The following is a 16,639-nucleotide window of genomic DNA, read 5'->3' as shown; positions in this document are numbered from 1 at the left end:
CCATAAAATATAATTAAATTTTATTTTAAAACAAAACTTTGTTAGTCTTATAAAGAAGAAAATTCAATTGGATACATCATTTTTATTTATCAGTAACAAATTGTAAGTACGTTTTTTTCTAAATGTTAATAATTTTACCATTAAGGTTTTTTCGTTAAGTTGTTATTGTAAAGAATTTTTTTTTCTTTTATTAACTTTCAAAATTCAAATAACACTCTATCGACAAAATTTAGAAAGTTTTTTTTTATTGCAGCAGAGTGAATTCTTTGCTTAGCTATGATTATTTTGATCTTGTTGGCATGACTGATCTACTCAGCAATTGATATTGCTTGGAGTCGTGTGAATCTGTCTGGCGGATCACCTTTGTTGTTTAGTTTATTATATCAGGTGTATACGTTTCATTTTGGACTAAGCTGGAAGTGTGTGGAATTCCCCTACGGAAGAAATCATTAGGTTTTATTCGAAGGTTTGTAAGATTTCTAGATTCTGTTTTGTTGTTTTATTCTTTATAACAAACTGTCACGTCATGTTGCTAACCTCAAAATATTTGTACCCGTTAGGATAACGTTTTTACTTTCGAAGAATTTATTTTTTAATGTAGGATCTTTTCTTGCCTTTTATATAATCTAGTGTGAATGAAGGTTTCTTTTAACCATGGGTTATAATGGGGCATTTAAGTAAGAACCAGAACCCTGGTTTGTTTCCGGGGAAAAGTTTTCAGTTTATGTATAGATATGTATATTCACCGTAAGTTACGTTATTTTTATCGTATTTTATTTATTTATTTATTTTTTTTTTTTGTATTAACAAGACAGACAGCCAATTTTCAAGAAGAATATTAGGCACAGTTTTTGTTTGTTTCCCAGTAAGTAAAAATACTTCGGCTTCCTTCATCCGTACAGTTTCTTTAGGGCACGTTTAATTCTTTCTCGAAACTAAATTACTTTTGAAATAGCGTTGATACCTATTACCTTTTATAAAAACCTGTTAAATGAAATCTTTTGATCGTAGATTGGTTATCATCCCTTCAATTGACCTAGTGATTAGAATCTTTTCTAATCCAAAATATTTGTTTGGCTGTAAAAACCTTTTGCCAGTGTACTTAAGTCAATGGGGTTTAGTCCTGATTGTCATGAGACTAGGCAAGATAATGTACAGAGCTGTGATTAGAATTACAATCTATGAGAATGTAATTCCAAAATTCAGATACATTTACCAGATTCAAAGAAAGGGTATTACTAAGCAATTACCTGATTAAAGTCAAATCTTTTTTAATAGTTTATAATTTCCCCCTTGCCTCTAAACTCTTGGAAGCATATTAATCTAAATCAACTATGAAAGATAAAAAAAATATTTATTTTAAGTCTGAAACTTTTAACATGAATAATTAACCTTAAAAGTCATATTCAGAAGGTTCAGAATCATCTGTTAAAAGCAGTGTGTCTAGCTGCTGCTGGTGCTTAGATTTATTATAAAACTATCCTATGAATTTTAATAAGGTATGGATTCATGATTTGTAATCTGGATTGAGTCGACAAAATGTGAATTCAGCCAGGTAGCCAATTGAATGATGCTTTACTTAGGCACTACATGCCATGATCTTTTTATAATTTGTATATGAGCCCTAGTGTCCGGATCGACAAGTTTACAGAGTAGCTAACTGTTAAGTGGTTGCAACTTTCAAACCATAAACAATTATAAGACCTGGAACAGACACTAATGATAAAGCCTGGCAAAATGTACAGTTTATTGTTGCTAATAAAGTTTCACTTGTGCAAGTTAGAACTGGAACAAAGGAACATTTTTTACTGCCACCCTCATTACGTACAAAGATCCAGTTACAATCAATCTACCTCTTTTTTCATTTAACACTTCCCTTTTTTAATTTAATATCATTTGATTTCTGTAATCCAGACATTTTGGTAAAACACCGTTGTCATAGAAAAACTTATGCAAGGATTCACTCTCTTACAATATAACAAACTTGGATATTATAGACACAAATATTGCACAAAAAACTGTTATTTCTGACCCTCCAGACCTCTTTCCTTATCATTAGCAAAAAATCCTTATCATTTTATAGAATGTATATATCCATATCAAAGAGTTTAGAGGCAAGGGGAATAGTAAACAATTACCAGATCTGTTCATATTGACATATGATTATGTTAACAACAGAAGAAATGAATATTAACATTAAATTAAGTCCAGAAAATGCAAAATAAGCCATAAAATAACCTTGATAGTCATCAGAGTAAGACTCAGAGTCGGCTGTTGAAGATAACTATTTGTAAAGAATTCTTTATTGTAATTAATACTAAAGAATTACATCTTTAATTCTAAAATATGTTGTATAATGTTATAATAGTAATTGTATTTCTATGATAATTATAATAATAATAATTATATTTCGTTTTAAATAAAAATTCAGTAAACTGTCTTGAGATGGCTTTAGTATTGCCATACCTTGGTACTTTACCCTTAACATCTTCACAAAAGTCCAATTCTAACCTTAACTTTAAATCTCAATAGAATGGATTAGCATGTGAACAGGTCGCCAAACTTACAAAATTGATTGCTGATTGATTAGAGTACTGATAACATGACATAGACTTTGACCTTGCACAGCTCACCTTTTGTCCAACCCTGCTTTCCAACATTTGTATCTTCTGTTTTCCTAATCCTAAGCATACCTACTATGGTATATTGGTGTATAAAAAAAAATTGAAGTTTATAAAGTTACTGAGAATTACAAAAAAAAGAAAATAGCTAAGATATGATAAACAATTATTTAAAGTATATTTTAAAATAGAAAAAGTTTAAGAACTATTACAAGTATTACAAGGAATTATTACACTTAATAAAATGCAATCATAACCCACGGTGGAAACAATCATGCCAATGGGTGGTTGGCTCTTCATAGTGGGTCTCAAACGATGTCTTCTTGGCACAAGGGTGAACCGAGTTATATGAAGCTCTAGCTCCAGTACAAACTGTAGCGCCCACTCTGCTGGAGTTGTCCGTTATATTGCCGGTATTTGCGGAAACCATATTCAATCCCAAAAAATATTCTTTCAGTGGTTATTAGCCCACCGACTTTGTCAGCCAAAGATTTAGCTGTTGATGATGAGGAAACAAGAAACATTACAGAGGTTGAGAAATTTTCCTGTAAGGTTTCTTGTGGTAAGAACAGTAAGGAAGGTAAATCATTTGGTAAGGTTTCTCCCTTCATAATTAAGTGCATCATAATAGCTTGTGGTTCTCCAAAATCTGTTAAAAAGCTAAGGAGTGATGCCTTCCTGCTTATTGAAGTGAACAATGAAGAACAGTGCCAGAAACTGCTAACACTTAAGTATATAGGGAAAGATGAAGTGGTAGTGAAACCCCCTCATTTTTTTTTGTTTAGCCCCCAGAACTGTGATAAGCTATTACTTCAGAGGATGATGTGTATGAATGTAAATGTAGCCTTGTACAGTTTCAGGTTGACCATTCCTGAGATGTGTGGTTAATTGAAACCCAACCACTAAAGAACACCGGTATCCACAATCTAGTATTCAAATCCATTTAGAAGCGTTTACTAGGATTTGAAACTTAGAATTCTCGACTTCGAAATCAGTTGATTAAGACCCCATAGGATGCTGAAATTCAGCATCTTATGACTTTTTCATTCAGTGATCTTTTTCCATGACTTGGCTGATGTAGAGTCACCTGAAATAACAGAAGAGTTGTCACCACAGTAATCACGACAGTGTAGAGAATTATGAGAAAGGAGAATGGTGTTGTACCGACATCTTTAGTTCTAACATTTTCGAGTCTGCTCATTCCTAACAGAATAAAAATAGATTACCTTTCTATTTGTGTGTAACTATATATACCTAACTTCAGACGCTACTTCCAGTGCCAGGGTTTCACAACAAAGATTGTTGCACAAAAGAACAAGTTTGTGCATGTTGCGGCTGTATGGGACACAATGACGTTACATGCGCTGAAGTAGAAAATGTGCAAATTGTAAAGGTTAACAGTCAGAAAGATCTCAAGAATGCCCCATTTACAAAGAAGAAAATGCTATTTTTAAGTTCTGTACTGAACAGAATGTTCCCTTTCCTCTGGCTAATTGGGACACAGAAAACCCCCTCAGAATCCTGTACAATCTGGTGTAAATTTTATTCAGGCTCCCTCTTCTAACAATATATAAAAAAGAGAATGAATGCAGATCTTGCAAAGGACTAAAAAGTTAATTGGTAGAAGCCTTACCAGACTAAGTAAAGTCTCTCATGGCTGCTATTTCAGTATTGAATACTGGCAAGAAAGAAAGTAACTTCTATCAGAAAAACCAATGGTGGTCTATCCAATTCCACTTTAGTCGTTACACAATCACTTAAAGTTCCTGCTGCACCAATTACGTAGCAAATCAAGATCCCTGTGAAGGGATCTATTAAAACATCATTGCCTGTTACATGATCTCCAACCATCCAGGCTTCCAAGTCTCTCCATCATCTCGAAGTTTCTATGAGGACATGGTGGCAAATGAAGTGCTCAAAGAAGCAAAACACTTCTTAAAGGTCATAAAATAAAAAAACTGGATAGTATTAGATAAGTAATCTGCATGCAGAATTTTTGATATAACAGGAAGAAGTAATTCTTATGGCTAAAGATTATTCAGTGAAATGTTTGGAATCTCTATTATCGCTGTAACGTGACTCTCATCTATCCTCAGAATCATATGTCCTTTCACGGTTAATGTTTGCGAAAGGTGCAGCCATCAAACTGAGGGCAGAGGACGTGAAGGTGTGGCTGTTTTCCTGAAGGAAATTGTATTAGTCACCTCAGTCAGTCATGTAGATGGGTGTCAGAAAGCAGTCTGGATAGGATGCAAGGATTCCTGTGGCCAATATGACAAGAATGGTAACACAATCCACCAACTTCCCCAAGTTTACACACCTGATACGCGATAGCACAAATGAATTTATCCCTTTAACAAACGGAAAACCAAGGGGGCCTGCAGTTTCTTGGTGGGATAAAAACTGCAGGCGTGCACTAAAGGTTTGACAGAGGGCTTTATGTAATTTCAATTGAAGACCTATGATTGTATTGCTCTGCACCTTCCACAAGGCAAGAGCTGTTTGCCGTCAAGTGTTTCAATGTGCTAAGCAAAAATCTTGATCGATTTATACTGATACCATTTCTCAGATAACACCATCATTTTTTGTATAGATAAAAGTTTGAGCTATATGTGGATCACGACAATCTCCGCACCCCATGTACTGGAAAACAACGGCATCCTCATAACAACATCAGTGGATGTGGCAAACTCATTTGGAAATATGTTTTTTGGCAGTTTCACTTACATCATATTGTCATGAGTTGGTCAGGTGTAAGTTGCAGGTAGAAAATGCGCCATTTGTTATCATAGATTCGCAAAATGAATTAAACATTCCTTTTTCTTTTGATGAACCAAGGTTTGCCTTGAATAATTCCCATGACACTTTCCTTGGAAGTGATAATAAAAAAAAATATAATATTTTCTATCAGATTTTTCCAGATTCCTGGTCAAAAGCATTGGTGATTCCCTTATCGAAACCTGGTAAAGATAAATCATATCCCTCATGTTATCATCCCGTCTCCTTGACCAGTACAATTATCATCAAGCACAAGTAGTATATTATAAGTACCATCACTCTGTGCAAGGTGTTGGAACGATTGGTAAACGCCGTTGCATTTCCATTCTGTTTTATTTTTTAATAAAATTCAAAAATATAAAGTTTATTTCTCATCTCTGTTTGTGTGGTATCTTGTTTGAAACATCCTAATTGCCCTCAAACAATGCGGTTTCTATCAAAGTAGATTGTCTATCGATCATGTAGTTTCTCTTGAATGAATCTGTTATTCAAAATGCCTTCCTAGTCCACCAATGCCTTGTTGCTGTATCTTTCAATATGCAAAAGGCGTATGACACGACTTGGAGGAGAGGAATCCTAAATAAACTACATAAATGATGCCAGGCAAGAAGGATTGTGTCTCTCTCAGACAAGCTAATGGGAAGAAAATTAATATTAAAAATACACTTATCTTATGTAACTTAAAAGAATTATACTCAGCCTTCAAAGAAAAACATAATTTAAAAATTGGTTTTTCATAATTTGCTGATTTAAGACCTAAATTTTGTGTTACGGCTGGTGGGTCAGGTACTCATTCTGTTGATGTGTGTGCCACCCACCAAAATGTAAAACTCATGTTATCTGCTCTAAAAATGAAATTTGGTTATAAAATTCTCCTTTCAACCATGATATGTGAAATAGAAATTGAAACATGAATGCTGTCACAGTGTGAAAAATGCCCAGGCACTAATGAAGTGCTCTGATTACTACAAAGAGCTGGAATGATTTTGATTCTGGAATTATCTTCAAACAGTGGGTTTCTGTTGACCGTTGTGAACTAACTACTCAAATTCTTCCATTTCAAGAGTACTTGGATAAACTTACTGAAAATTTAAATACTCTAAAAGAGCATCATTTTTTTGCAAAGAAACAAGCTAATTTCCTCAACATTAAAAAGGAAAACTTGGAGGGTGAAGGTATTGTAATGGGAGACTTCCCTCAATTTTCCTTTTGTGATGCAAGATGAAGTCCAGTCACATCACTGGTCAAAAACTTATGCCACAGCGTATCCATTTCTCATTTATTTTAAAAAAGAAGGAAAATTACAAAGCCAAAGCCACTGTGTGATTAGTGAGTACTTGAAGCACAATATTACATCGTTCTTCTGCTTCCAAAAACAAGTTATATATAAAGTAAAAACACTGTTATCACAAGTTAAACAATTTTTTTATTTTTCTGATGGCTCTTCACCCCAGTATAAAAACAAAAAAATTTCATAAATTTGTGCTACCATCAAGAAGATTTTGAAATAACAGCTGAATGACATTTTTTTGCGTCATACCATGGAAAAGGACCGTGTAATGGTATTGTTGGAACTGTAAAAAGGACTGTGACTGAAGCAAGTCTTCAAAGGAGAATCAACAATCATCAAATTATTACACCTTCTGAAATGTACAATTATTGCAAAGACAATATTAGAAATATAACATTTATTTACTGCTGTAATAAAGATGTTCAAGAGAATGAAGAATACCACAGTTCTCGTTATCAGATAATCACAACAGTCCCAGAAACAAGAACCTTTCACTGTTATGTTCCAACAAGTCAGAAATGTATACCTAAAGTCTGGGCGATCTCTGAATCAGAAACATTTACATTAGTATTGGTGCACAAGAACATTAATTTTTCTGATTGCTTTATAGGTTTACCTAAGCCAAAATGTAAAAATTATGTCTGCTGCATATACGATGGCAAGTGGTGGTTAGGCAAAGTCATTGAAGTCAAAATACATAAAAATAAAGAGGAATATCAAATACACTTTTTCCATCCACAGGGTCATGTTACTTCATTCAAGAAATCATTGATAATCAAACAGGGTTCAACTGGAAAATATTTTAAAGATTCTCTGCCTTCAAAGCTTTTTCTATCAACTATACTGGAGGAGGACACAACATTACACCAAAAATGAGTGAGGACTTATCAATTCTACTCAATAAAAAAATGGCAGGAGCACCAAGTTATATTTTTTATAAAAAAGTGCCAGATTTACTCATAATTTCCATTAGCAGAAGTAAAATAAGGTAAAAGTGACGTGAACAACTTGTTAATATATTTGAATTGTTTATCATTTTGTAATTATTATTATCATTCTGTAATTGACTATTTATTAATTATCAATTTATTCATTCTAATGAGTTTAGTAGTAATTTTTGTTATATTATGAAAAAATACAGAACACCAGTATTTTTGGATACCTTGTTTACGGTTAGAAGGAATGATGTTTATAGTGGTTTTGTTGGCTTCATTACTCATCAACCCCTTTGAGTAATGAAATAAATTTTACATGGTTTTAAAGTACACAAAAATAACTTACTGATGTAAACATTTCTGATTTTTTCCACCTGTCCCACATGTGGATTTTGACCCCTAAAAATTGAGACATTTCAAAATCTTACCTGTTACCCTAAGCCCTTCATTATTTATTTTGGGCCCAAAATTAAAAAAAAAAAACAATTTGTGAACATAACTTCAGTAAACATTACAAGATTTGGTTATGTAACAAAATGAATTTTGAGTACACTAAGATGAAGTTCCATCTGTACTGTTTCCAAAAAGCTCTTTTTGACCCTCTGTATGATGTAAAATAAGAATGCTGCAGCTCATGGAAAAAGCGACAAAAATGGCTGTTTTTACCTGTTGGCAAGTTAGAAAATAGTCTATTACTCTTTTTTTATATATAAAAAAAAATATTTTGGCCACTACAAGGTGGGTAGTTATTATATACCAAATATCATCAAAATGAAAAATATTGATGCACTAATCATTTGTTGAATTAAAATGGAATTCATTTCTTCATTGCTTTTGTCTGGAATTCACACTTATTTTTTAAATAGTTTGTTTGTTCAGCAGATCAGAAAAAAGAGTGTTAGCTAACTTCTTTTTGTTGAAGAATGTGATTGTATTTTGTATTACAGGTATCCTTTCTAAATATGGAAAACGAAGGTAATACACCAGCATATATGCAGTTAGCGAACTGGAGGTTTGCTCTACGACTTGCTGAACATCGACACAATGTTGAGCTTAAGGAGAAATTGTTGGCTGGAATCAAACAAGGAAATATGGCACCGTATTACAAAGAGGTAACGTTATTTTTTCATCATATATGCCATTCTCACTTGTTTCAGTATGTTTTATAATGTAAGCTATTGTACTTAAACAAATATGCATATAGTTTTAATAATATATTTGTAAAATTCTATTAAATCAAAAAAATTAATTTCAGGATAAAATTTAATTTTATGAAAATAAGTTTCTACTAATTTGTTTTCTTTTTTTATATAATTACATACATTGGTTATATGAATAACTTATTCTGTTCTGGTTTTAAGTATTCAAAATGTCCTCTTCAATATTAACAGAAATTAATTTAAAGTAACTGTTTGGGAGGGAAAATGTAGTATTGATAAAAGTGATATATTAAATAGGAGAGTTTGAACTATGTGACTGTTATAAATTCAAAGAGAATGTACGATTTGAATTTTATTTTATTCATTAAGGATTTTGTCAATCTTTATGAGGGTGTTTTAATGTGTAGAGTTTTTATCCTGTACATGAAGTGTATTGTAACAAGACCGGTACATGGACCTGAGTAACAGATTCCTGCCAACTATGAAGAAAGTAGAAAATAACAAATGAAAGAAATCCAGAAGGGGACTAAACGGAATCCTTCTTCTAAGGCTAACAGGTCCATTTAAAAATTTTTCTTTGAAATACTACTTGCTGGCCACCCTCAATGTTGTCTATGAGAACGCCGATGTTGTCTTTGACAACATCGGCTAGGGTAGGAATGTTTGGGAAAATGTCTCTGAAGATCATTCTCACTCTTAAACTTGGAGCTGATTCTACAGGTAAAGAGAATAGGAGTATAAATACTACAGGGAAGAAGAGTTGAAATGAGTATTAATCTAGTGTTCATTGAGTTTAAACAGGGAGTTATTATGTTAGTCAATGAAGAAGCAAGATTGTATGTCTTTATACAATGTATGAAGTGATGTCACAAGCATTCCGTGAGGATAGTAGGAGACTGCAGGAGGTTGTTCAGTGAGTGAATATAGACAATTAATAAAAGGAATAAAGTATTGAACTCATTCAAAAATTGTTAGGGTAGTTGTATTTGTGAGCAGGAAAAGTATCTGTAGTGTAAGAACTTTAGTAAAATCTTACCTTCATACTGATATAATACCAGTTGTTAGAAGTATAAATATTAGTGGTCATTATAATGTCTTTTGTCAATGTCACTGAATTCTGGTTTTTACAATGTACTTATAAACAAATCTTGCCCTCACTTGAAATTATATTTTCTTTGTAATTTATTGATTATTATTGTTGACATTTATGATTATTATATGAGGTGTGATCAAAAAATACGGTGAATTAATTTTTATAGCGGCAACTCCCGACGCTACATCCATATGCTGTAATTTGTCCAATAGCGTGATCAACTGAGATACGCAGGGACAAGTTGTAACACGTTCGAGTTTGCCAGTCAGCTGCCAGAGCCACTAGAGTGAGGTTGTGTTTATCGTGTCTGTCGCGCAACATGGAGTTTGAAAATCGTGTGTCAATTTGCACAGAGTTGAAGGGTCGTCTTCATGCAGATCCGGACTTCATGGCCAAAATTGTAACTGGAGATGAAAGTTGGGTCTATGGCTATGACCCTGAGACCAAAATGCAGAGTTCCCAATGGAAAACCAGTTCATCTCCTAGCCCTAAAAAGGCACGTCAGTCAAAATCCAACATCAAGGTCATGTTCATTGTTTTTTTCGATAGTGAGGACATAGTGCAATCAGAGTTCGTTCCAAGGGGAACAACTGTAAACTCTGAATTTTATAAGGGTGTACTGCAACGTTTGCGAAACGACGTATGAAGAAAGCGACCAGAAAAATGGACCAATGGCTTCCTTCTTCACCACGACAACGTGCCGTGTCACACCTCGCTTCTCATTCGCGAGTTTTTGGCTGAAAAAAGTGTTCCTGTCTGTCCACATCCGCCATACTCACCACCGGATTTAGCACCATGCAACTTTTGGCTCTTCCCAAAAATTAAAACTGTGCTTAAAGGAAAACGTTTTGACACCATTGCTGACATTGAGAGGGCAAATTGAAATACACATCAATAAAATCTATTAAACAAAAAAACATGACAAGGGGTCAAAAACTCTCAAAACAAAACTTGTCAGTAATGTAAATTGAAATACACATCAGTAAAATCTATTAAACAAAAAACATGACAAGGGTGTAAAGGGCCCTTGCCAATTAACATCACATGAAAGACACTTATATATATATATATATATATATATATATATATATTTATACCAGTGTCAACCGGTATCGGTTGACACCAGCTATGTTGGCGCACAGCCAGAAGCACATCACAGTCAAGACTGGACATGCTCACTGCAAGAACGCGTGGGGCAATCGAATAGCATTTTTCTGGAGGGTCTCACCCTCTCAGTTAAAGGCATCTGTGATTTTGGAGGCTCTATTTTAGCTTCCCCCAAATTTTCCTTCTCTAAAATAGGTATGTCTATTTTCGCGGGTCCCGGAGTTGGGATTTTTTTAATCTGAACTTTGGTTTCAGGTTCCTTCGTTTGTTTAGAACTTTGCGTCACCTTTGAGTTCATTGAATGTTCATTTATTGAAGAAGTTACACACTGTTGCTTTGGCAGGTTTGCTTTTGTTTTAGATGACTTTGGGCTGCTGTCCCTGAGTGTTCGATTCCTTAACTCCTGATTAACGATTCTTTCTACCAACATTGTTATGACTGGCGCCAGTTCTGTTACCACCTCCTTAGGTTTGACGGTGACTGCAGGAGCAGCAGCAGCAACCTGTGCATTTGGTGTGACCACACCAAAACACAGAACACCAAAGTACTCTAAATACTTTAGCAGTATATAGAGTACTGCGTGCTAAAACCTCAACATCGAAAAGTCCAATATTTTTTTGTTTTAATAATCGCAGCAACTGTAAGTCATTAACAGTTTTGACAAATATTTCCATTGCAGTCTTTCTTGTATCTTTCACCAGTCCTCCAGCTGCTTCAGTGATGCCACAAGCAATCACGAAGGAGCTGTTCTTAGAAAAGTCACCATCCTTTTTCTTTATTATTAGATATCTAGATCCTCCACTCTTAGGTCGAAGCATAGTTCAATCCTTCCTTTCTAGTACATTAAACTCCTCCTTATCACTAAACTCCACACTCTTCCTCCTCTTCCCTACTGAAGAAAGAGGTTCTCCAGAACGAGGTTTTTTACATGGACCCTCTGCGATGGAAGTTGTGAAAGCTGTTGTTTCCATAAACCTATATATCATCAGTCAATATGTTACAAGTTGCGGGCGGAGAGACAGTTGGGTGTGCCCCAGTTCAATGATCCTGCCTGGGTTCCCCCAGTCAGCTGCCTCCCACAAATTTAACCTGGGCCAAGGAGACAGGTACTGCCTGACCCACAATATTGACATCCCAGGGCTCGCACGTAGCAGTAAGGACTCTGATACCCTTACCCATGGGACGTACCCTGCCAAAGTAACTGACTCACTTTGGCAGAGCAAGCTCACAGAAGCCCACCCTCAATCCGGCTCCACAACCAAGAGGAGGGATGGGCACTCCCCGTTCACACTCCACCTAGCGTTGACAAACAGATCACGGTCATGCCACCCACCCACACTGCAAACAGCAAAACCAAGAAGCACAACCGCAACCAGCTTGGATAGCTCGAGATCACCATTCCCGTGCTCCAAAAGTAGTTCCTGAGCAAGATCACTTCCCTGTTGGCCAACATAAGTAGAGGTACCAAAGTAACATGTTGTTGCCCGCCCCAGACATGTGCATAGATGTTGCTGCACGGACGTAGAGTTGGATTTATCCGGGGCATTATTATTATTGTTGTTTTCATTGTCATTGTTATTATTATTATTATTATTGATTTATCTTATTTTATTTATGTTCTATATTATCAAACTAATAAATTGTAATTATATTGTCAATCTCTCAATATCCTGATCGAGCCGTGAACCCATGACAATATAATACCTTTAAATTTATGTCCTGGTGCAAGCACCAAAATATATAGGGTTAATTCTTAATGTGTTATTGTTCTGGGAAGCATATTTCCATGTATTTAGAAAGTTCTTTTTTTTTTTTAAATGCTGAGCAGATTTGACCATGCTATCACCAAATATGGGTATGATTTTATTTCATAACTAAGATAAACATTTACCTATTACTACATTCCTCACTTATGTTCTGTTAAATGTAATGTAACATTTGTGTGCAGCTGCTTAATAAAGCTTGTAATAACCTGTCCATAAACCTTCTGTTAATTTATATGAATTATTTTCATTAAAATTGCGTACCCAGATTGCAAAAAATCAAATTTTCTATAGTGGGTTGTAGCAATTGAAAAGTTTTCATAGACAATAATAGTTTTTAGTTACTTAACCAGTTTAATTGATCCTTATCAAAAAATCTTGACATCAAGTAAAATTATGCTTAGTTTCGGATATATAGGGAAAAAAGATATTGTGGGTGCTCTTTCTTGCAGTCTATAAGTAACCCAAATTAATAAAAAGTGTCCTTTGACAATGTTATCCCAAAATCTTATTTCAAACAAATTGTAAAGCATAAAAATGAATATCTATGAGAGTCACATTGTCCTCTTCTATGCATCCTGAAGATGATCAAGATTGAATTGACGTTTTGTTACAAGTTTTGTTCTTGAATTAACAAGCTTTATGCAGTTGATTCTAAGTGACATCTGTTTTTATAAGCTTACCTTTTAATATAATTGTATGATAATTGGCTTAACTCATTATAATTTTACAAATCCTCATGTAGTAAACCAGAAAAATTTTAAATCTAAAGTATTTGGTTGCTGATATTGTGTGCATTATTTTGTTTTATAACATCCCAAAAACATTCTTAAAAGAAATATTTTTCTATATGTAATCTTTAGGTATAAGAAAAAAAAGAAGTTATAACATTGTATATTTAGATTTGTTGAAACATCATGTAATACTATGTGTTATTGTTCCGTAGATGAATTCTCTTGTAACAAGATTCTGCATCAGTTTATTGTGCAAACAGTGTAAAAAAAAAACAGATGTTGAATGATGAATTGTTTGATCATTGCATCATACAGGAATGTTTATGTCAGCTTTTAATATTACTAGATTTATCTTGTCTTCTTTCATGTAGCTGTTTGAAGAAAAATGTTAGATGTGGGTGGACTTCAGTATAAATAGTTATTCTTCCATATGTGATTTTTTTTTTTTTCAGTCTATCAACAGAATGCACTTTGATTGTTAATTAATTAAATTGATATACACATCTGGTTTATTTAATGCAGCTTTAATAATTATCATTTTTTCCTAATTTCAAATCCCTTTATTTTCAATATTCTAATCCACAAGATTTTTTCACATCAGGTCGTAATTTACTAGTCTTTCCTTGGATTTTATAGATCATTATTGTATTTTATCTCCCACAAATTCCTATTTACATGTGTAAGTTTTGATTTATTTGTAAATAAAGGCTAGTTTTAATTGCTGTAATGTTTTATTTGTACAGGTGTGCACAGACTTGGGTTGGGAATTCGATCAGAAATTGTATGATAAAATGGCTGCTCTCAATGTCGAGCAGTTGGCTAAATTAGAAGCTGAACACGAGAACAGTGTTGTCGAAGAAGAAGATCAAGTCAGCGGTGTTTGGCAAGCTAAGCTGGATTATCTCTGTTCAATTGGTGATAGAGAAGCTGCTACTAATTTAGCAAATTCTAAACTAGAAGATAAGACTGTACCTAAAAGCCATCGTATTGATGCTGTGTTTACTCTCTTTAGAATAGCATTTTTTCACGGTTGTGATATTAAAGCCATGGGGAGCGCTATAGAAAAGGCAACTGAATTAATTGAGGGTATCAGTGGCGGTGATTGGTCTGCCAGAAATAAATTGAAAGCTTATGAAGGTGTTTGGAGTTTAGCCATTAGAGATTTTTCTAGAGCTGCACATCTTTTTGTCGATGTTGTTCCAACATTTGAGTCTTATGAACTGGCTGATTTTGGCACCATTATTCGTTATACTGTTTTAGCTTGTATGATTGCACTTCCAAGATATGAATTGCGTAAAAAGTTGATGAACCATGGTGTAATGGCACAAGCACTACATTCTCAGTATCAAGATTTGAGGGAATATTTTGTTTCACTTTATGAAGGTCGTTATGCTGATTTCTTGTTGTGCCTTGCAAGAGTCGAAACTGAAATGAAACAGGACCCATTACTTCATCCACATTATCGACACTATGTACAAGAAATGAGATTACGTGCATACAAACAAATATTACAGGCATACCGATCCCTCAGTTTGGATTACATGGCTGAATCATTTGGAGTTACATCTGAATTTATTGAACGAGAAGTAGCACGTTTTGCAGCTGCTGGACGTTTGCTTTGTAAAATTGATTCTGTTGCTGGTACTGTTGTCACATCCAGTCACTTAAGTGATGAAACATTGTGGGGTAAAGAAGCTCCTGAGGCAAGTCTTGACAGAGGACTCTTGTATCAAACTACTGTTAAGAGAGGTGATATACTTCTTAATAGACTTAAAAAATTAGCAAGAGTCATGGATTTCTAAGTCTTGTTTGAATCGCTACTCTATGTAGTTAACTTTCTTATCATTTTGTGAATGTTCTTGATAACAGTTTTACTAAGTGATCATATTGATCAACTTTTCTCATTCAAATATCTTTTTTTATTTTTCAGTCTTAAAGAAAATTTTTTTTTTAATTCTGGTATGAGAACTAAATTATTTTGTACTGCCAAAGTATGTTAAAAAAGAGCCTGGAATAATTATTAAATTTGACCTCATCTCATTAAGTTTGCTTAATTTATGTATAATGTAAATAAAAATAATGTTACTATATTTTATAAATTTTTTTTCAATTCTTAATTATATATTTGTCTTTAATTTTCATTTTTCATAAGTAATGTAATTTTGATATAATTCAATGTAAAATATAAAAAAATAAATCTGTTAAAAGCGAATAGCATTCTTTCACCGATGAAAATATCTCCTGAATCCATTGTTCTTGGAAATAGAAGTTTTATAGGGAGTTCACTTGATCTTAGACACCACCTAAAAAGTAGTTTTAAATATTCATCTCCTTAATGAATAAAATTATTACTTAACCAAACAAACAGATTCTCCCATTTTCTAAACACCAGAAATTCAAAAATGTATATTTTGATTTTTTCCCTTATTATTTGCCTGAAAAAATAATTAAATAAATTATAAGAGAATTATAAGAGGTAAGCAGGTGTTTAATACCTTCAAAATAAAAAGTCCATATTTTTAAATTTGCATTTGTTTGATGCTAAAATTCTGAGTACTTGTTAGAGTATGCTCAGATAAACATCAAATCAAAATTTTTAATTATTAACCCAAAAATCTTTCCACAGGTACAGTGAACATTTTTACTCCAATCTTCTGATACACAAGTGTAGTTTGGATTAATTCTATTGATGAGAATTCGTGTAATTGATGTCCATCTGTAGTGTTTTATTTGTGATTAGATTAAATTTACTATCATACATTCTGATTGTTCTAAACAAAGACAAAGAGTTTTGCTTTACACTATTGAAATAAACTTGGAACTATAGCATGATCAAAAAGCAGTTACAGAAATGTATTTAAAATCTATTAATGTTCTCTTCAGTTGTCAAACAAGTAGTTGGGAGAACCAGAATTAAAATGTTTTAGATTTAAAATAATTTTTTGTCAATGGTTTTGTACCATTTTTTTTTTTTTGTTTTTAAATCTTTTGAACAAAGAAAGGTATAAAAAGTATTTTAGAATTAAAAGTACAGTAATAATGAAGTGAAATTAAGAAAGCATAGTTAATAACCTGTTTTATATCATACAAATGACACAATAATCTTTTGTAGAAGTTTACTGCACTAAAGTGTGATCAACATAAAACCGAACCTGGG

At 33.5% G+C, this 16,639-nt stretch overlaps 1 protein-coding gene across 1 annotated transcript; it reads left to right on the top strand.

Annotated features, from left to right (window-relative positions):
- Window positions 1-303: 303 nt before the first annotated feature.
- Rpn7 (regulatory particle non-ATPase 7) lies at window positions 304-15,693 on the top strand. Its single transcript, XM_075355302.1, has 3 exons — window positions 304-466; window positions 8,573-8,737; window positions 14,226-15,693. Exons 2-3 carry the CDS (start codon window positions 8,588-8,590, stop codon window positions 15,282-15,284), a joined length of 1,209 nt encoding a protein of 402 aa, XP_075211417.1. The 5' UTR covers window positions 304-466; window positions 8,573-8,587; the 3' UTR covers window positions 15,285-15,693.
- The last annotated feature ends 946 nt before the right edge of the window (window positions 15,694-16,639 follow it).

The sequence above is a fragment of the Lycorma delicatula genome, chromosome 2, assembly GCF_047948215.1.
Source record: "Lycorma delicatula isolate Av1 chromosome 2, ASM4794821v1, whole genome shotgun sequence".
NCBI lineage: Eukaryota > Metazoa > Arthropoda > Insecta > Hemiptera > Fulgoridae > Lycorma > Lycorma delicatula.
Note: the sequence above shows the minus strand (reverse complement) of the source record. Positions and strands in the feature narration are given on the sequence as shown.

Excerpts from the sequence above, each read along its gene's own strand:
- Rpn7 (XM_075355302.1), top strand. The coding sequence starts at position 8,588 with ATGGAAAACGAAGGTAATACACCAGCATATATGCAGTTAGCGAACTGG. Across the intron at positions 8,738-14,225 it reads TGGCACCGTATTACAAAGAG|GTGTGCACAGACTTGGGTTG; the intron begins GTAACGTTATTT and ends TTATTTGTACAG.